The 13,717-nt window shown below is 45.5% G+C and overlaps 1 protein-coding gene across 2 annotated transcripts in view; it reads right to left on the minus strand.

Annotated features, from left to right (window-relative positions):
- The window catches only part of SMTNL2 (smoothelin like 2), a 115,508-nt gene extending 106,468 nt beyond the window's left edge, over positions 1 to 9,040 (minus strand). Inside the window, exon 1 of one of the 2 annotated variants that reach the window (XM_056558659.1) lies at positions 8,421 to 9,040. In XM_056558659.1, coding sequence (XP_056414634.1) covers positions 8,421 to 8,765 — 345 coding nt within the window. In that variant the 5' untranslated portion in view covers positions 8,766 to 9,040. The remainder of the gene's footprint in view (positions 1 to 8,420) is intronic. The other variant, XM_056558658.1, reaches the window with a different exon arrangement.
- Positions 9,041 to 13,717: the final 4,677 nt, after the last annotated feature.

Genomic DNA, 13,717 nt, shown 5'->3' on the forward strand with positions numbered 1-13,717 from the left:
ACACTGATTTAGAGTATAGTACAGATCTGTATCCTATCCTGAGAGAAAAGTAGAGTGTCTCCAAAAACAAACTTTGGGAAACTTGTTCCTCAACTCACTGCATCCTCATCTGATCTAGGACTAAAGTTGCCCATACACATTAGATGATTTCTGATTGGAGAGAAGGGTTGGGCATGTTGGATCTCAACTATTCAACCCTTTTGTTTTTCTGGGAGAAATGCTGCCCCCAGTGTTGTGCGGCAGGGTCTTTAGGTACCCATACAAATTAGATTAAAGTTGATGAAAACAGACCATTCCATCTAAAGCTATTGTACGTTGGGTCAAACTAAACAAGGAATTATTGCTATTCTATTATAAGAAGTCAGCCTTCTAAGACATTTTTGTTCAATGGCCCCTAGTCCATTAACAATCTTTTTGTAAATGAAAAAAACAGTTATATGTATGATCAGTTGGAATGACGATAAAGGTCAATTTGAATTAAAATGTATGTGGCTGCATTTGTGAAACAATGGTTCACCAGACGATCACAAGAGGGCATCCTCTACATCTATAGGAAAGATGGTTTGTACACAAGCACAGATGGAGGTTCTTTACTGTAAGAGCAGCAAGACCATGGAACTCTCTGCAAAAGGAAGTAGTCATGGTGAATAAAAGAATTCCAAAGGGGCCTGGATATATTTCTGGAGAGTAAAACCTTTATAGATACTAGATTAATAGGGACAGAATGTTGATACTGGAGGTGAGAAGGGTTATTTGTCTTCATTTGGTTTAACACTGTAGGGTTATAGGTTGAACTTGATTGATTCTGGTCTTGTTTCAACTTTATGAACTATGTATGTATTATTTGTTTAACGCTTAACCTACAGGTGCCCATATAAATTCAATAACTGTCGGCTAACAGCCACCTCTTGTTTACTCCATACATACGAACATTGCAATTTGCCCTTCTTGTGCTCCTTCGAGTACCCAGCAATGCAAAATAATAATTTTGACGGGCATTGTGTACGCAGTATATTCCTTCATTCAGCCTGTGTTTGCAGCCGATTACCAGTGGTGACTGCTGGAGGAAATGGCCACAGAACAGACAATCCCCTCATCACTAATTCTTACATGTTCTTTGGATTTGTCAGACGGAAGCCTAAATTCCTATCAGTAGGTAAACAAATGGAAAAGTTTCTCTAATTTGATTCACCAAGGCTAGGTTCACATTGGCGTTGCGCTCCGTCCCTTTCTGGCTCCTTTTGGATTTCTGGAGGCACACTGGTTGGAAAATACTGAGTTAGGTAACAGAACTTAACTGAAGGTTTTCCAACCAGTGTGCCTACAGCTGTTGCAAAAGTAAAACTCCCAGCATGCATGGTCTGTCAGTACATGCTGGGAGTTGTAGTTTTAAAACAGCTGGAGGTTTGCCCCCCCCCCCCCCATGTGAATCTACAGTAAGTTTCCTGCTTGAAGTTTGAGCTGAGGCAAATTTTTTGCAGCAGCGCAAACTCCTAGCGGTAAACTCACCGTAAAACCCCACCAGTGCGAATGTCCTCTAAAAACACTACACTACATTAACACATAATAAAAAGGGTAAAACACTACATATACACCCCCTTACACTGACCCCCCCCCCCCCCAATAAAAATGAAAATCATATTGTACAGCAGTGATTCCAAAACGGAGCCTCCAGCTGTTGCAAAACAACAACTCCCAGCATTTGTGGACAGCCACTGACTGTTCAGGCATGCTGGGAGTTTAGCAACAGCTTGAGGCACCCTGTTTGGGAATCACTGGCATGGAATACCCCTATGTAATCCCTAATTTAGTTCTCAAATGCGCCTGGCACTCTCTCACTTCAGAGCCCTGACTTATTTCAAGGAAACAGTTTAGGGCCACATATGGGGTATTTCCGTACTCAGGAGAAATTGCACTACAAATTTTAGGGGGCTTTTTCTCCTTTTACCTCTCATGAATAGGAAAAGTGGGGGCTACAGCAGCCTGTTAGTGTAAAAAAAAATTAAAAAAATGTACACTAACATGCTGGTGTTGCCCCATACTTTTTATTTTCACAAACTGTAAAATAAAATAAAAATTTTTTTTAAAAAAAAAAAAAAAAAAAAAAAAAAAGACCCCCAAAATTTGTAACGCAATTTCTCCTGAGTACGGAAATACCCCATATGTGGATGTAAAATGCTCTGCGGGTGCACAACAAGGCTCAGGAGTGAGAGCGCACTATGTACATTTGAGGCCTAAATTGGTGATTTTCACAGGGGTGGCTGATTTTACAGTGGTTCTGACATAAACGCAAAAAAAGAAATACCCACATGTGACCCGATTTTGGAAACTACACCCCTCAGGGAATGTAACAAGGGGTATAGTGAGCCTTAACACCACACAGGTGTTTGATGAATTTTCATTAAAGTTGGATGGGAAAATGAAAAAAATAAATAAAAAATTCACAAAAATTCTGGTGTTACCCTAAATTTTTCATTTTCACCAGGGAAAATAGGAAAGAAGCCCCCCAAAATTTGTAACCCCATTTCTTCTGAGTAAGAACATACCCCATATGTGGATGTAAAGTGCTCTGCGGGTGCACAACAATGCTCAGAAGAGAAGGAGCACCATTGGGCTTTTAAAGAGAAAATTTGTCCGGAATTGAAGGCCATGTGTGTTTACAAAGCCCTCATAGTGCCAGAACGAGGGACCCGCCCCCCCACATGACCCCATTTTGGAAACTACACCCCTCATGTAATGAAATAAGGGGTACATGCCCCACAAAACACACAGGTGTCTGACAGATTTTTGGAACAGTGGTTTGTGAAAATTAAACATTTTATTTTTCATTTGCACAGCCCACTTTTCCAAAGATCTGTCAAACGCCAGTGGGGGTGCAAATACTCAATGCACCCCTTATTACATTCTGTGAGGGGTATTATTTCCAAAATTGGATCACATGTGGGGGGGGGGGGGGGTCCACTGTTCTGGCACCACGGGGAGCTTTGTAAACGCACATGGCCCCTGACTTTCATTCCAAACAAATTCTCTCTCCAAAAGCTCAATGGCGCTCCTCCTCTTCTGAGCATTTTAGTGCGCCAGCAGAGCCCTTGACGTCCACACATGGGGTATTTTCATACTCAGGAGAAATGGGGTTACAAATTTTGGGGGTCATTTTCACCTATTACCCCTTGTAAAAATGTGACATTTGGGGGAAAAACTGCATTTTAGTGGAAAAACTTATTTTTTCTTTTTCATTTACACATCCAACTTTAACAAAAAGTCATCAAACACCTGTGAGGTGTTAAGGCTCACTGTACCCCTTGTTACATTCCTTGAGGGGTGTAGTTACCAAAATAGTATGCCATGTGTTTTTTTTTTTTCTGCTGTTCAGGCACCATAGGGGGTTCCTAAATGCCACATGCCCCCCAAAAACCATTTCAGCAAAATTTGCTTTCCAAAAGCCAAATGTGACTCTCTTCTCTTCTGAGCATTGTAGTTCGCCAGCAGAGCACTTGATGTCCACACATGGGGTATTTCCATTTTCTCCTATTACCCCTTGTAAAAATGTAAAATTTGCGGGAAACTAGCATTTTAGTGAAAAAAATATATAAAATCATTTACACATCATACTTTAATGAAAAGTCGTCAAACTACTGTGGGGTGTTAAGAGTCACTGTACCCCTTGTTACGTTCCTTTTGTGATTTTAAATACTTTGAGGGGTGCAGTTTTTATAATTGGGTCATTTATGGGGTATTTCAAATCCACTTCAAAACTGAACTGGTCCCTGAAAAATTTCGATTTAGAAAATTTTGTGAAAAATTGGAAAATTGCTGCTATACTTTGAAGCCCTCTGATGTCTTCCAAAAGTAAAAACATGTCAACTTTATGATGCAAACATAAAGGAGACATATTGTATATGTGAATCAATATATAATTTAATTGGAATATTAATTTTCCTTATTAGCAGAGAGCTTCAAAGTTTAAGAAAAATAAAATGCAACATTTTCAATTTTTTCATAAAATTTTGGAATTTGTATTGACAAAATTTTACCACTAATATAAAGTAGAATATGTCACGAAAAAACTATCTCAGAATCAGAATGAAGGGTAAAAGCATTCCAGAGTTATTAATGCTTAAAGTGACAGTGGTCAGATGTGCAAAAAATGTCCAGGTCCTACAGTGAAAATTGGCTGGGTCCTTAAGGGGTTTAAGGAGTAGTCCAGTGGTGAACAACTTATCCTACTTATCTTAAGGATAGGGGATAAGTTGCAGATCGCGGGGGTCCGACCTCTGGGGCCCCCTGCGATCTCCTGTACGGAGCCCCGACAGCCCGCTGGAAGGGGGCGTGTCGACCTCCGCACGAAGCGGCGGCCGACACGCCCCCTCAATACAACTCAATGGAAAAGCCGAAGCGCTGCCTTCGGCAATCTCCGGCTCTGCCATTGAGATGTATTGAGGGGGTGTGTCGGCCACCGCTTCATGCGGGGGTCGACACCCGCTATCTGGCCGGAGAGCCGGGGCCCTGTACAGAGAGATCGCAGGGGGCCCCAGCGGTCGGACCCCCCGCGATCTCAAACTTATCCCCTATCCTTAGGATAGGGGATAAGTTTTTCACCACTGGACTACCCCTTTAAGGTAAAAAAATGGGTCTGTCATTAAGGGGTTAAGAGTCATAGACTGCAAAACATGTATTTAACCCCTTAAGGACATGCACCGTAAATGTACGGCGCTGCATAGCACCTCTTAGAGCACAGTGCCGTAAATTTATGGCGCGGCTGTGATACGAGGGCAGGAGCTGCGCTCGCTTCATTCCCGGCGGCTGTCTGCAGACCAGGCGGTAATGGCGGACATCAGCGATCGCGCTGATGTCTGCCATTAACCCTTCAGGTGCCGTGATCAATACAGATCACGGCATCTGCGGAAGTGCGGCAGCCAAGATGCCGGATGGAGGTCCCCTCACCTGCCTCCGTCCATCTCCCGGGGTCTTCTGCACTGATCTGCCTTCCAGCAGACCAGAGCAGAAGATCACCGATAAGGGTGGGTCCACACCACCTTTTTGCAATACAGTTCCTGTATCAGGTTTTTGATTAAAAAAAAAAACGGATACCTCAAAACCTGACTAATCTGTATCAAAACGTGTGTACACATTTTTATCTGTATACGGTTTGAAAAGTGATGTCTGGTTGCATCTGTTTTTTAAGAAAAAAAACTTATATGTTTTGAACTTTTCACTCCATTATGAATAAAGTTTCACTGAAATTACAAGAAAAAAAAACTGTGGAAAGTCAAAAAACGTATAGTGAAAACTGGATGGAACCATACGCATATATGGTTCCGTACGGTTCCCATTGACTCCCATGTTAAAAAAAATAAAACGTATATGGTTTAATACGGTTTTTCACCCGGACCAAAAACCATGGTAGGCAACGGCTTTCTGTCTGGAAACAAAAAAGTTAAAAACTGTATGGCTTGAAAAACGGAGACAACCGTATGCAATATGGTGCATACGGTTTTGAATGGGAAGTCTATGGGAACGGCTTTCTGTACGGTTGCATACATTTTTTTTTTTTTATATGAAACCGTATAGCAAAATCGTGGTGTGAACCCACCCTTAGGGTATGTTCACACTACGGAATTCCCCGCGGTGTGAACTTAACATTAGTGTGAATGGGTCTCCGCGAGACCCGTTCACACTGCGGAATTTCAGCGGCGGACAATTGAAATTGTTCCGCGCAAAGAAAGAACATGTTCATTCTTTGCGCGGAAGTCCGCAAGCACTGCATAGCTGTCAATGGTGACGGCACAGTGCCGCGCGGTCCTACCGCCGCCGCCGGCTGCCGAGCTTAATTCAGCGAGCGGAGATTCCGTTCACACACTGTAGTGTGAACATACCCTAATACTGATGAGTGCTATGCCCTATGTATAGCACTGAACAGTATAAGGCTGGGTTCACACTACGTTTTGTCCCATACGGGAGCGCATACGGCAGGGGGGAGCTAAAACCTCGCGCTCCCGTATGTGACCGTATGCGCTCCCGTATGTCATTCATTTCAATGAGCCGACCGGAGTGAAACGTTCTGTCCGGTCGGCTCATTTTTGCGCCGTATGCGCTTTTACAACCGGACCTAAAACCGTGGTTGACCACAGTTTTAGGTCCGGTTGTAAAAGTGCATACGGCGCAAAAATGAGCCGACCGGACCGAACGTTTCACTCCGGTCGGCTCATTGAAATGAATGAGATACGGGAGCGCATACGGTCACATACGGGAGCGCGAGATTTTAGCTCCCCCCTGCCGTATGCGCTCCCGTATGGGACAAAACGTAGTGTGGACCCAGCCTTAGCAATTTAATGACTGCTATAAATAGTTCCCTATGGGGACAAAAAAAAAAAAGTTAAAAATAAAAAAAACTTTCCCCTCCCCCAATAAATCACCCTTTTTTCCCCCATATTAATACATAAAAGCGTAAACAAATGATAAATAATAAACATATTTGGTATCATTGCGTGCGTAAATGTCTGAGCTATAAAAATATATGTTAATGATCCCCTACGGCGAACAGCGTAAATGTAAAAAAAAAAAATAAAAAAAAAAAATAAATTTCTGTAAAAAATGTTTTTCATTTTATAAAAAGCGATCAAAAAGTCACATATATGCAAATCTGGTACTAAACAAACTACAGATCATGGTGCTAAAAATGAGTCCTCACAAATCCCTGAATACGAAAAAATAAAGTTAGAGCAGGTCAATATAGGGCAATTTTAAACATACTGATTGTGTAAAAAAAAAAGTTTGAGATTTTTTAAAAAGCGGTACAATATGGAGAAATGTATGTAACCATGGGTATCATTTTAATCGTATTGAACCAGAGAATAAAGAAAACATGTATTTTTTACCGTAGTGTAGAGCGCGAAAACGAAACCCCCCAAATTGGCTAAATTAAGATTTTTGTTAAAATTTCCTTACACAAAAAAAAAAATTTGGGCTTTACCATACATTTTAGGATAAAATGAGTGATGTCATTACAAAGTGCAACTGGTCACGCAAAAAACAAGCCCTCATATGGGTCTGGGAATGGAAATAAAAAAGTTATGAATTTTAGAAGGCGAGGAGGAAAAAACAAAAACGCTAAAATAAAATTGGCTGCATCCTTAACCCCTTCCAGCTATAGGATGTATGCATACGTCCCAGCACCCGACGTGTTCGCGCGATGGGACGTATGCATACGTCATAATGATCTCCGGCACTGCAGCTGGCATCGCAGGAGATCGAAGGCGGGACCTGGCTGTCAATCACACCTGGAGTCCTGCCGCAGCTGACGGAGCTGCGATTGCGCCGGTCCCGGCAGCATTAACCCTGTAGATGCCATGATCAATCCTGATCACGGCATCTATGGTGTTGACAGGGGGAGCGCTATCCCCCTGTTCACCAACGGCGCCGCCGCAATATGATCGCGGGTCGCCGTTGATTGCTATGGCAGCAGGAGGTCAGATCATAACCACCTGTCTGCCTGCTACGGAAGCCTGTGAGATCCAGCCACAGGCTGGATCGCAAAGGCTATACTGTGTGCAGCTGGTCAGGTCATACTGTGCTGCAGTACAAATGTATTGCTGTAAAAAGTGTAAAAAATTAAATAAAAAAAGAACTTAAAAAAAAAAAAAAGCCCATTTCCCAATAAAAGCCCAATATTATCACCAAAAAAGATCAAAAAACACAAATCATATTCATAATTGGTATTGCCACGTCCGTAATGACGTGTACTATAAGAATATGAAGTAAATTATCCCGCACGGTGAACGCCGTAAAAAAAATGTAATTAAAAATAAAAAAAAATAAAAAACACATTACAAGATAAAAAAGCGCAAAATTTGCCAATTTTGGTACAAATAGCATCAAAAAGGAAGCACGTATCCCAAAAATGATACCAATAAAAAGTATAGCTCATCCCGCAAAAAATAAGCCCTTACTCAATGGCATCGAATGAAAAAGAAAAAAGTTACGGCTGTTGGAAAATGAATGGCAGAAAAAGAATTTTGCTCAGAAAAGGAAAAAGATATAAAATGGTATATAAGATGGGTATCGCCATAATCGTACTGACCCACGGAATAAATATAACATCACTTTTACCGCACAGTGTACACCATAAAAATAAAAATTTAAAAAAAAACAATGGTTCTAGTTTTTCACAATATTTTGAAGTTTTTCACAAAAACTGCTGCAAAGAGATACATGTCAGATGAAAAAATAAAAAGCCTGGTCATTGAGGTAAAAAATGAGTCCTTAAGGGGTTAAGCAATAGTCAAAAAATTATACATTTAAAAAAAATATATATATTACTGCCTGGCTACTTTTTATCATTGAAGTGATAAATCTGCCCCTCTGTTTTTAAAGTGGAACTCCCCTGTAAGAGACGGCTGAGAGAGATGAATGGGACTGACCTGTGCTTTGGCGGACACTGACAGCAGAGCATGGCTGGAGTACCTGGTCTGCCCGTCTCCACTCAACCCTGCTGCCCGGCTCAGTGCTTCCACCTGGCGGCTGAGTTTCTCCACCTGTTCCCGTAGGTGCCGGTTCTCGCACTGCAGGTCGGTGACGGTACGGGAGAGCGGTCCGGCCAGTCTGAGCACATCCTCCAGCTGCCTCTCCACCCCGCGTCTGAACTCCTCCATCTCCGACTGCAGCCCATCAACTGTTCCCCGCAGCGGGCACACCTTGTCATCGTCCGGTATACTCTTGCAGCTCCCCGCTGGCCACATCGACACCTCTCCGCCTTGGTGATCCATAGTGCCCCGGAGGAAACGCGCGATAACTGCTCTACCTCAGCAGGTTACACACTCATGTCCCGGACTGATCTGTGACACTTGGAGAAGTCACTTCCGTTGTGTGAGGAGCTGAGTGCAAGAGGTGATGCTGGAGGCTCTGCTATATACAGGCTGCTGGAGGCTCTGCTATATACAGGCTGCTGGAGGCTCTGCTATATACAGGCTGCTGGAGGCTCTGCTATATACAGGCTGCTGGAGCCTCTGCTATATACAGGCTGCTGGAGCCTCTGCTATATACAGGCTGCCGGAGGCTCTGCTATATACAGGCTGCTGGAGGCTCTGCTATATACAGGCTGCTGGAGGCTCTGCTATATACAGGCTGCTGGAGGCTCTGCTGTATACAGGCTGCTGGAGGCTCTGCTATATACAGGCTGCTGGAGGCTCTGCTATATACAGGCTGCTGGAGGCTCTGCTATATACAGGCTGCTGGAGGCTCTGCTATATACAGGCTGCTGGAGGCTCTGCTATATACAGGCTGCTGGAGCCTCTGCTATATACAGGCTGCTGGAGCCTCTGCTATATACAGGCTGCCGGAGGCTCTGCTATATACAGGCTGCCGGAGGCTCTGCTATATACAGGCTGCTGGAGGCTCTGCTATATACAGGCTGCTGGAGTCTCTGCTATATACAGGCTGCTGGAGGCTCTGCTATATACAGGCTGCTGGAGCCTCTGCTATATACAGGCTGCCGGAGGCTCTGCTATATACAGGCTGCCGGAGGCTCTGCTATATACAGGCTGCCGGAGGCTCTGCTATATACAGGCTGCCGGAGGCTCTGCTATATACAGGCTGCCGGAGCCTCTGCTATATACAGGCTGCCGGAGCCTCTGCTATATACAGGCTGCCGGAGCCTCTGCTATATACAGGCTGCTGGAGTCTCTGCTATATACAGGCTGCTGGAGTCTCTGCTATATACAGGCTGCTGGAGCCTCTGCTATATACAGGCTGCTGGAGCCTCTGCTATATACAGGCTGCTGGAGGCTCTGCTATATACAGGCTGCTGGAGCCTCTGCTATATACAGGCTGCTGGAGCCTCTGCTATATACAGGCTGCTGGAGTCTCTGCTATATACAGGCTGCTGGAGCCTCTGCTATATACAGGCTGCTGGAGGCTCTGCTGTATACAGGCTGCTGGAGGCTCTGCTGTATACAGGCTGCCGGAGGCTCTGCTGTATACAGGCTGCCGGAGTCTCTGCTATATACAGGCTGCCGGAGTCTCTGCTATATACAGGCTGCCGGAGCCTCTGCTATATACAGGCTGCCGGAGTCTCTGCTATATACAGGCTGCTGGAGGCTCTGCTATATACAGGCTGCTGGAGTCTCTGCTGTATACAGGCTGCTGGAGTCTCTTCTGTATACAGGTTAATGGAGTCTCTGCTATATACAGGTTACTGAAGTCTCTGCTATATACAGGCTGCTGGAGTCTCTTCTGTATACGGGCTGCTGGAGTCTCTTCTGTATACGGGCTGCTGGAGTCTCTTCTGTATACGGGCTGCTGGAGTCTCTTCTGTATACGAGCTGCTGGAGTCTCTTCTGTATACGGGCTGCTGGAGTCTCTTCTGTATACGGGCTGCTGGAGTCTCTTCTGTATACGGGCTGCTGGAGTCTCTTCTGTATACGGGCTGCTGGAGTCTCTTCTGTATACGGGCTGCTGGAGTCTCTTCTGTATACGGGCTGCTGGAGTCTCTTCTGTATACGGGCTGCTGGAGTCTCTTCTGTATACGGGCTGCTGGAGTCTCTTCTGTATACAGGCTGCTGGAGTCTCTTCTGTATACAGGCTGCTGGAGTCTCTTCTGTATACAGGCTGCTGGATTTTCTGCTATGTACAGGCTACTGGAGTCTCTGTTGTATACAGGCTGCTGGATTCTCTGCTATGTACAGGCTACTGGAGTCTCTGTTGTATACAGGCTGCTGGATTCTCTGCTATGTACAGGCTACTGGAGTCTCTGTTGTATACAGGCTGCTGGGGTCTCTGCTGAGGTCACTTATGGGCAGTCATCTGTCACTGAATGAAGTCAGGAGCTGAGGTTCTGCTGGATGGCAGAAAAAAACCTGCTGGTACCTGACTGCACTGCTTCTGCTCACCACTACTACTGTACTACTCCACTACTCCTACTACACTGCCCACTACTGCTCCTGTATTCCTGATACTGCAACGCTCACTACTACTTCTGTACTACTGCAACACTCACTACTACTTCTGTACTACTGCAACACTCACTACTACTTCTGTACTACTGCAACACTCACTACTACTTCTGTACTACTGCAACACTCACTACTACTTCTGTACTACTGCAATGCTCACTACTACTCCTGTACTACTGCACCGCTCACTCCTACTCCTGTACTACTGCACTGCTTACTACTACTCCTGTACTACTGCACCGCTCACTACTACTCCTGTACTACTACACTGCTCACTACTACTCCTGTACTACTGCACCGCTCACTACTACTACTGCACTGCTCACTACTACTTCTGTACTACTGCATCGCTCACTACTACTCCTGTACTACTGCACCGCTCACTACTACTCCTGTACTACTGCACCGCTCACTACTACTCCTGTACTACTGCACCGCTCACTACTACTCCTGTACTACTGCACTGCTCACTACTACTCCTGTACTACTGCACTGCTCACTACTACTCTTGTACTACTGCACTGCTCACTACTACTCCTGTACTACTGCACCGCTCACTTCTACTCCTGTACTACTGCACTGCTCACTACTACTCCTGTACTACTGCACCGCTCACTTCTACTCCTGTACTACTGCACCGCTCACTTCTACTCCTGTACTACTGCACTGCTCACTTCTACTCCTGTACTACTGCACTGCTCACTTCTACTCCTGTACTACTGCACTGCTCACTTCTACTCCTGCACTGCTCACTACTACTCCTGTACTACTGCACTGCTCACTACTACTCCTGTACTACTGCACTGCTCACTACTACTCCTGTACTACTGCACCGCTCACTTCTACTCCTGTACTACTGCACTGCTCACTACTACTCCTGTACTACTGCACCGCTCACTTCTACTCCTGTACTACTGCACCGCTCACTTCTACTCCTGTACTACTGCATCGCTCACTACTACTCCTGTACTACTGCACCGCTCACTACTACTCCTGTACTACTGCACCGCTCACTACTACTCCTGTACTACTGCACTGCTCACTTGTACTCCTGTACTACTGCACTGCTCACTACTACTCCTGTACTACTGCACTGCTCACTACTACTCCTGTACTACTGCACTGCTCACTACTACTCCTGTACTACTGCACTGCTCACTACTACTCCTGTACTACTGCACTGCTCACTACTACTCCTGTACTACTGCACCGCTCACTTCTACTCCTGTACTACTGCACTGCTCACTACTACTCCTGTACTACTGCACCGCTCACTTCTACTCCTGTACTACTGCACCGCTCACTTCTACTCCTGTACTACTGCACCGCTCACTTCTACTCCTGTACTACTGCACTGCTCACTTCTACTCCTGTACTACTGCACTGCTCACTTCTACTCCTGCACTGCTCACTACTACTCCTGTACTACTGCACTGCTCACTACTACTCCTGTACTACTGCACTGCTCACTACTACTCCTGTACTACTGCACTGCTCACTACTACTCCTGTACTACTGCACCGCTCACTACTACTCCTGTACTACTGCACTGCTCACTACTACTCCTGTACTACTGCACCGCTCACTTCTACTCCTGTACTACTGCACTGCTCACTTCTACTCCTGTACTACTGCACTGCTCACTTCTACTCCTGTACTACTGCACTGCTCACTTCTACTCCTGCACTGCTCACTACTACTCCTGTACTACTGCACTGCTCACTACTACTCCTGTACTACTGCACCGCTCACTACTACTCCTGTACTACTGTGGCTGCACTGCTTACTACCACTCCTGTTCTACTGTGGCTGCACTGCTCACGTCTACTCCTGTACTACTGCACTGCTTACTTCTACTCCTGTACTACTGCACTGCTCACTACTACTCCTGTACTACTGCACCGCTCACTACTACTCCTGTACTACTGTGGCTGCACTGCTTACTACCACTCCTGTTCTACTGTGGCTGCACTGCTCACTACTACTCCTGTACTACTGCACCGCTCACTACTACTCCTGTACTACTGCACCGCTCACTACTACTCCTGTACTACTGCACCGCTCACTACTACTCCTGTACTACTGCACCGCTCACTACTACTCCTGTACTACTGCACTGCTCACTACCACTCCTGTACTACTGCACTGCTCACTACTACTCCTGTACTACTGCACTGCTCACTACTACTCCTGTACTACTGCACCGCTCACTTGTACTCCTGTACTACTGCACTGCTCACTACTACTCCTGTACTACTGCACCGCTCACTTCTACTCCTGTACTACTGCACCGCTCACTTCTACTCCTGTACTACTGCACCGCTCACTTCTACTCCTGTACTACTGCACCGCTCACTTCTACTCCTGTACTACTGCACCGCTCACTTCTACTCCTGTACTACTGCACCGCTCACTTCTACTCCTGTACTACTGCACTGCTCACTTCTACTCCTGTACTACTGCACTGCTCACTTCTACTCCTGCACTGCTCACTACTACTCCTGTACTACTGCACTGCTCACTACTACTCCTGTACTACTGCACCGCTCACTACTACTCCTGTACTACTGTGGCTGCACTGCTTACTACCACTCCTGTTCTACTGTGGCTGCACTGCTCACGTCTACTCCTGTACTACTGCACTGCTTACTTCTACTCCTGTACTACTGCACTGCTCACTACTACTCCTGTACTACTGCACTGCTCACTACTACTCCTGTACTACTGCACCGCTCACTACTACTCCTGTACTACTGTGGCTGCACTGC

This window comes from Hyla sarda, chromosome 2 (assembly GCF_029499605.1).
Source record: "Hyla sarda isolate aHylSar1 chromosome 2, aHylSar1.hap1, whole genome shotgun sequence".
Classification (NCBI taxonomy): Eukaryota; Metazoa; Chordata; class Amphibia; order Anura; family Hylidae; genus Hyla; species Hyla sarda.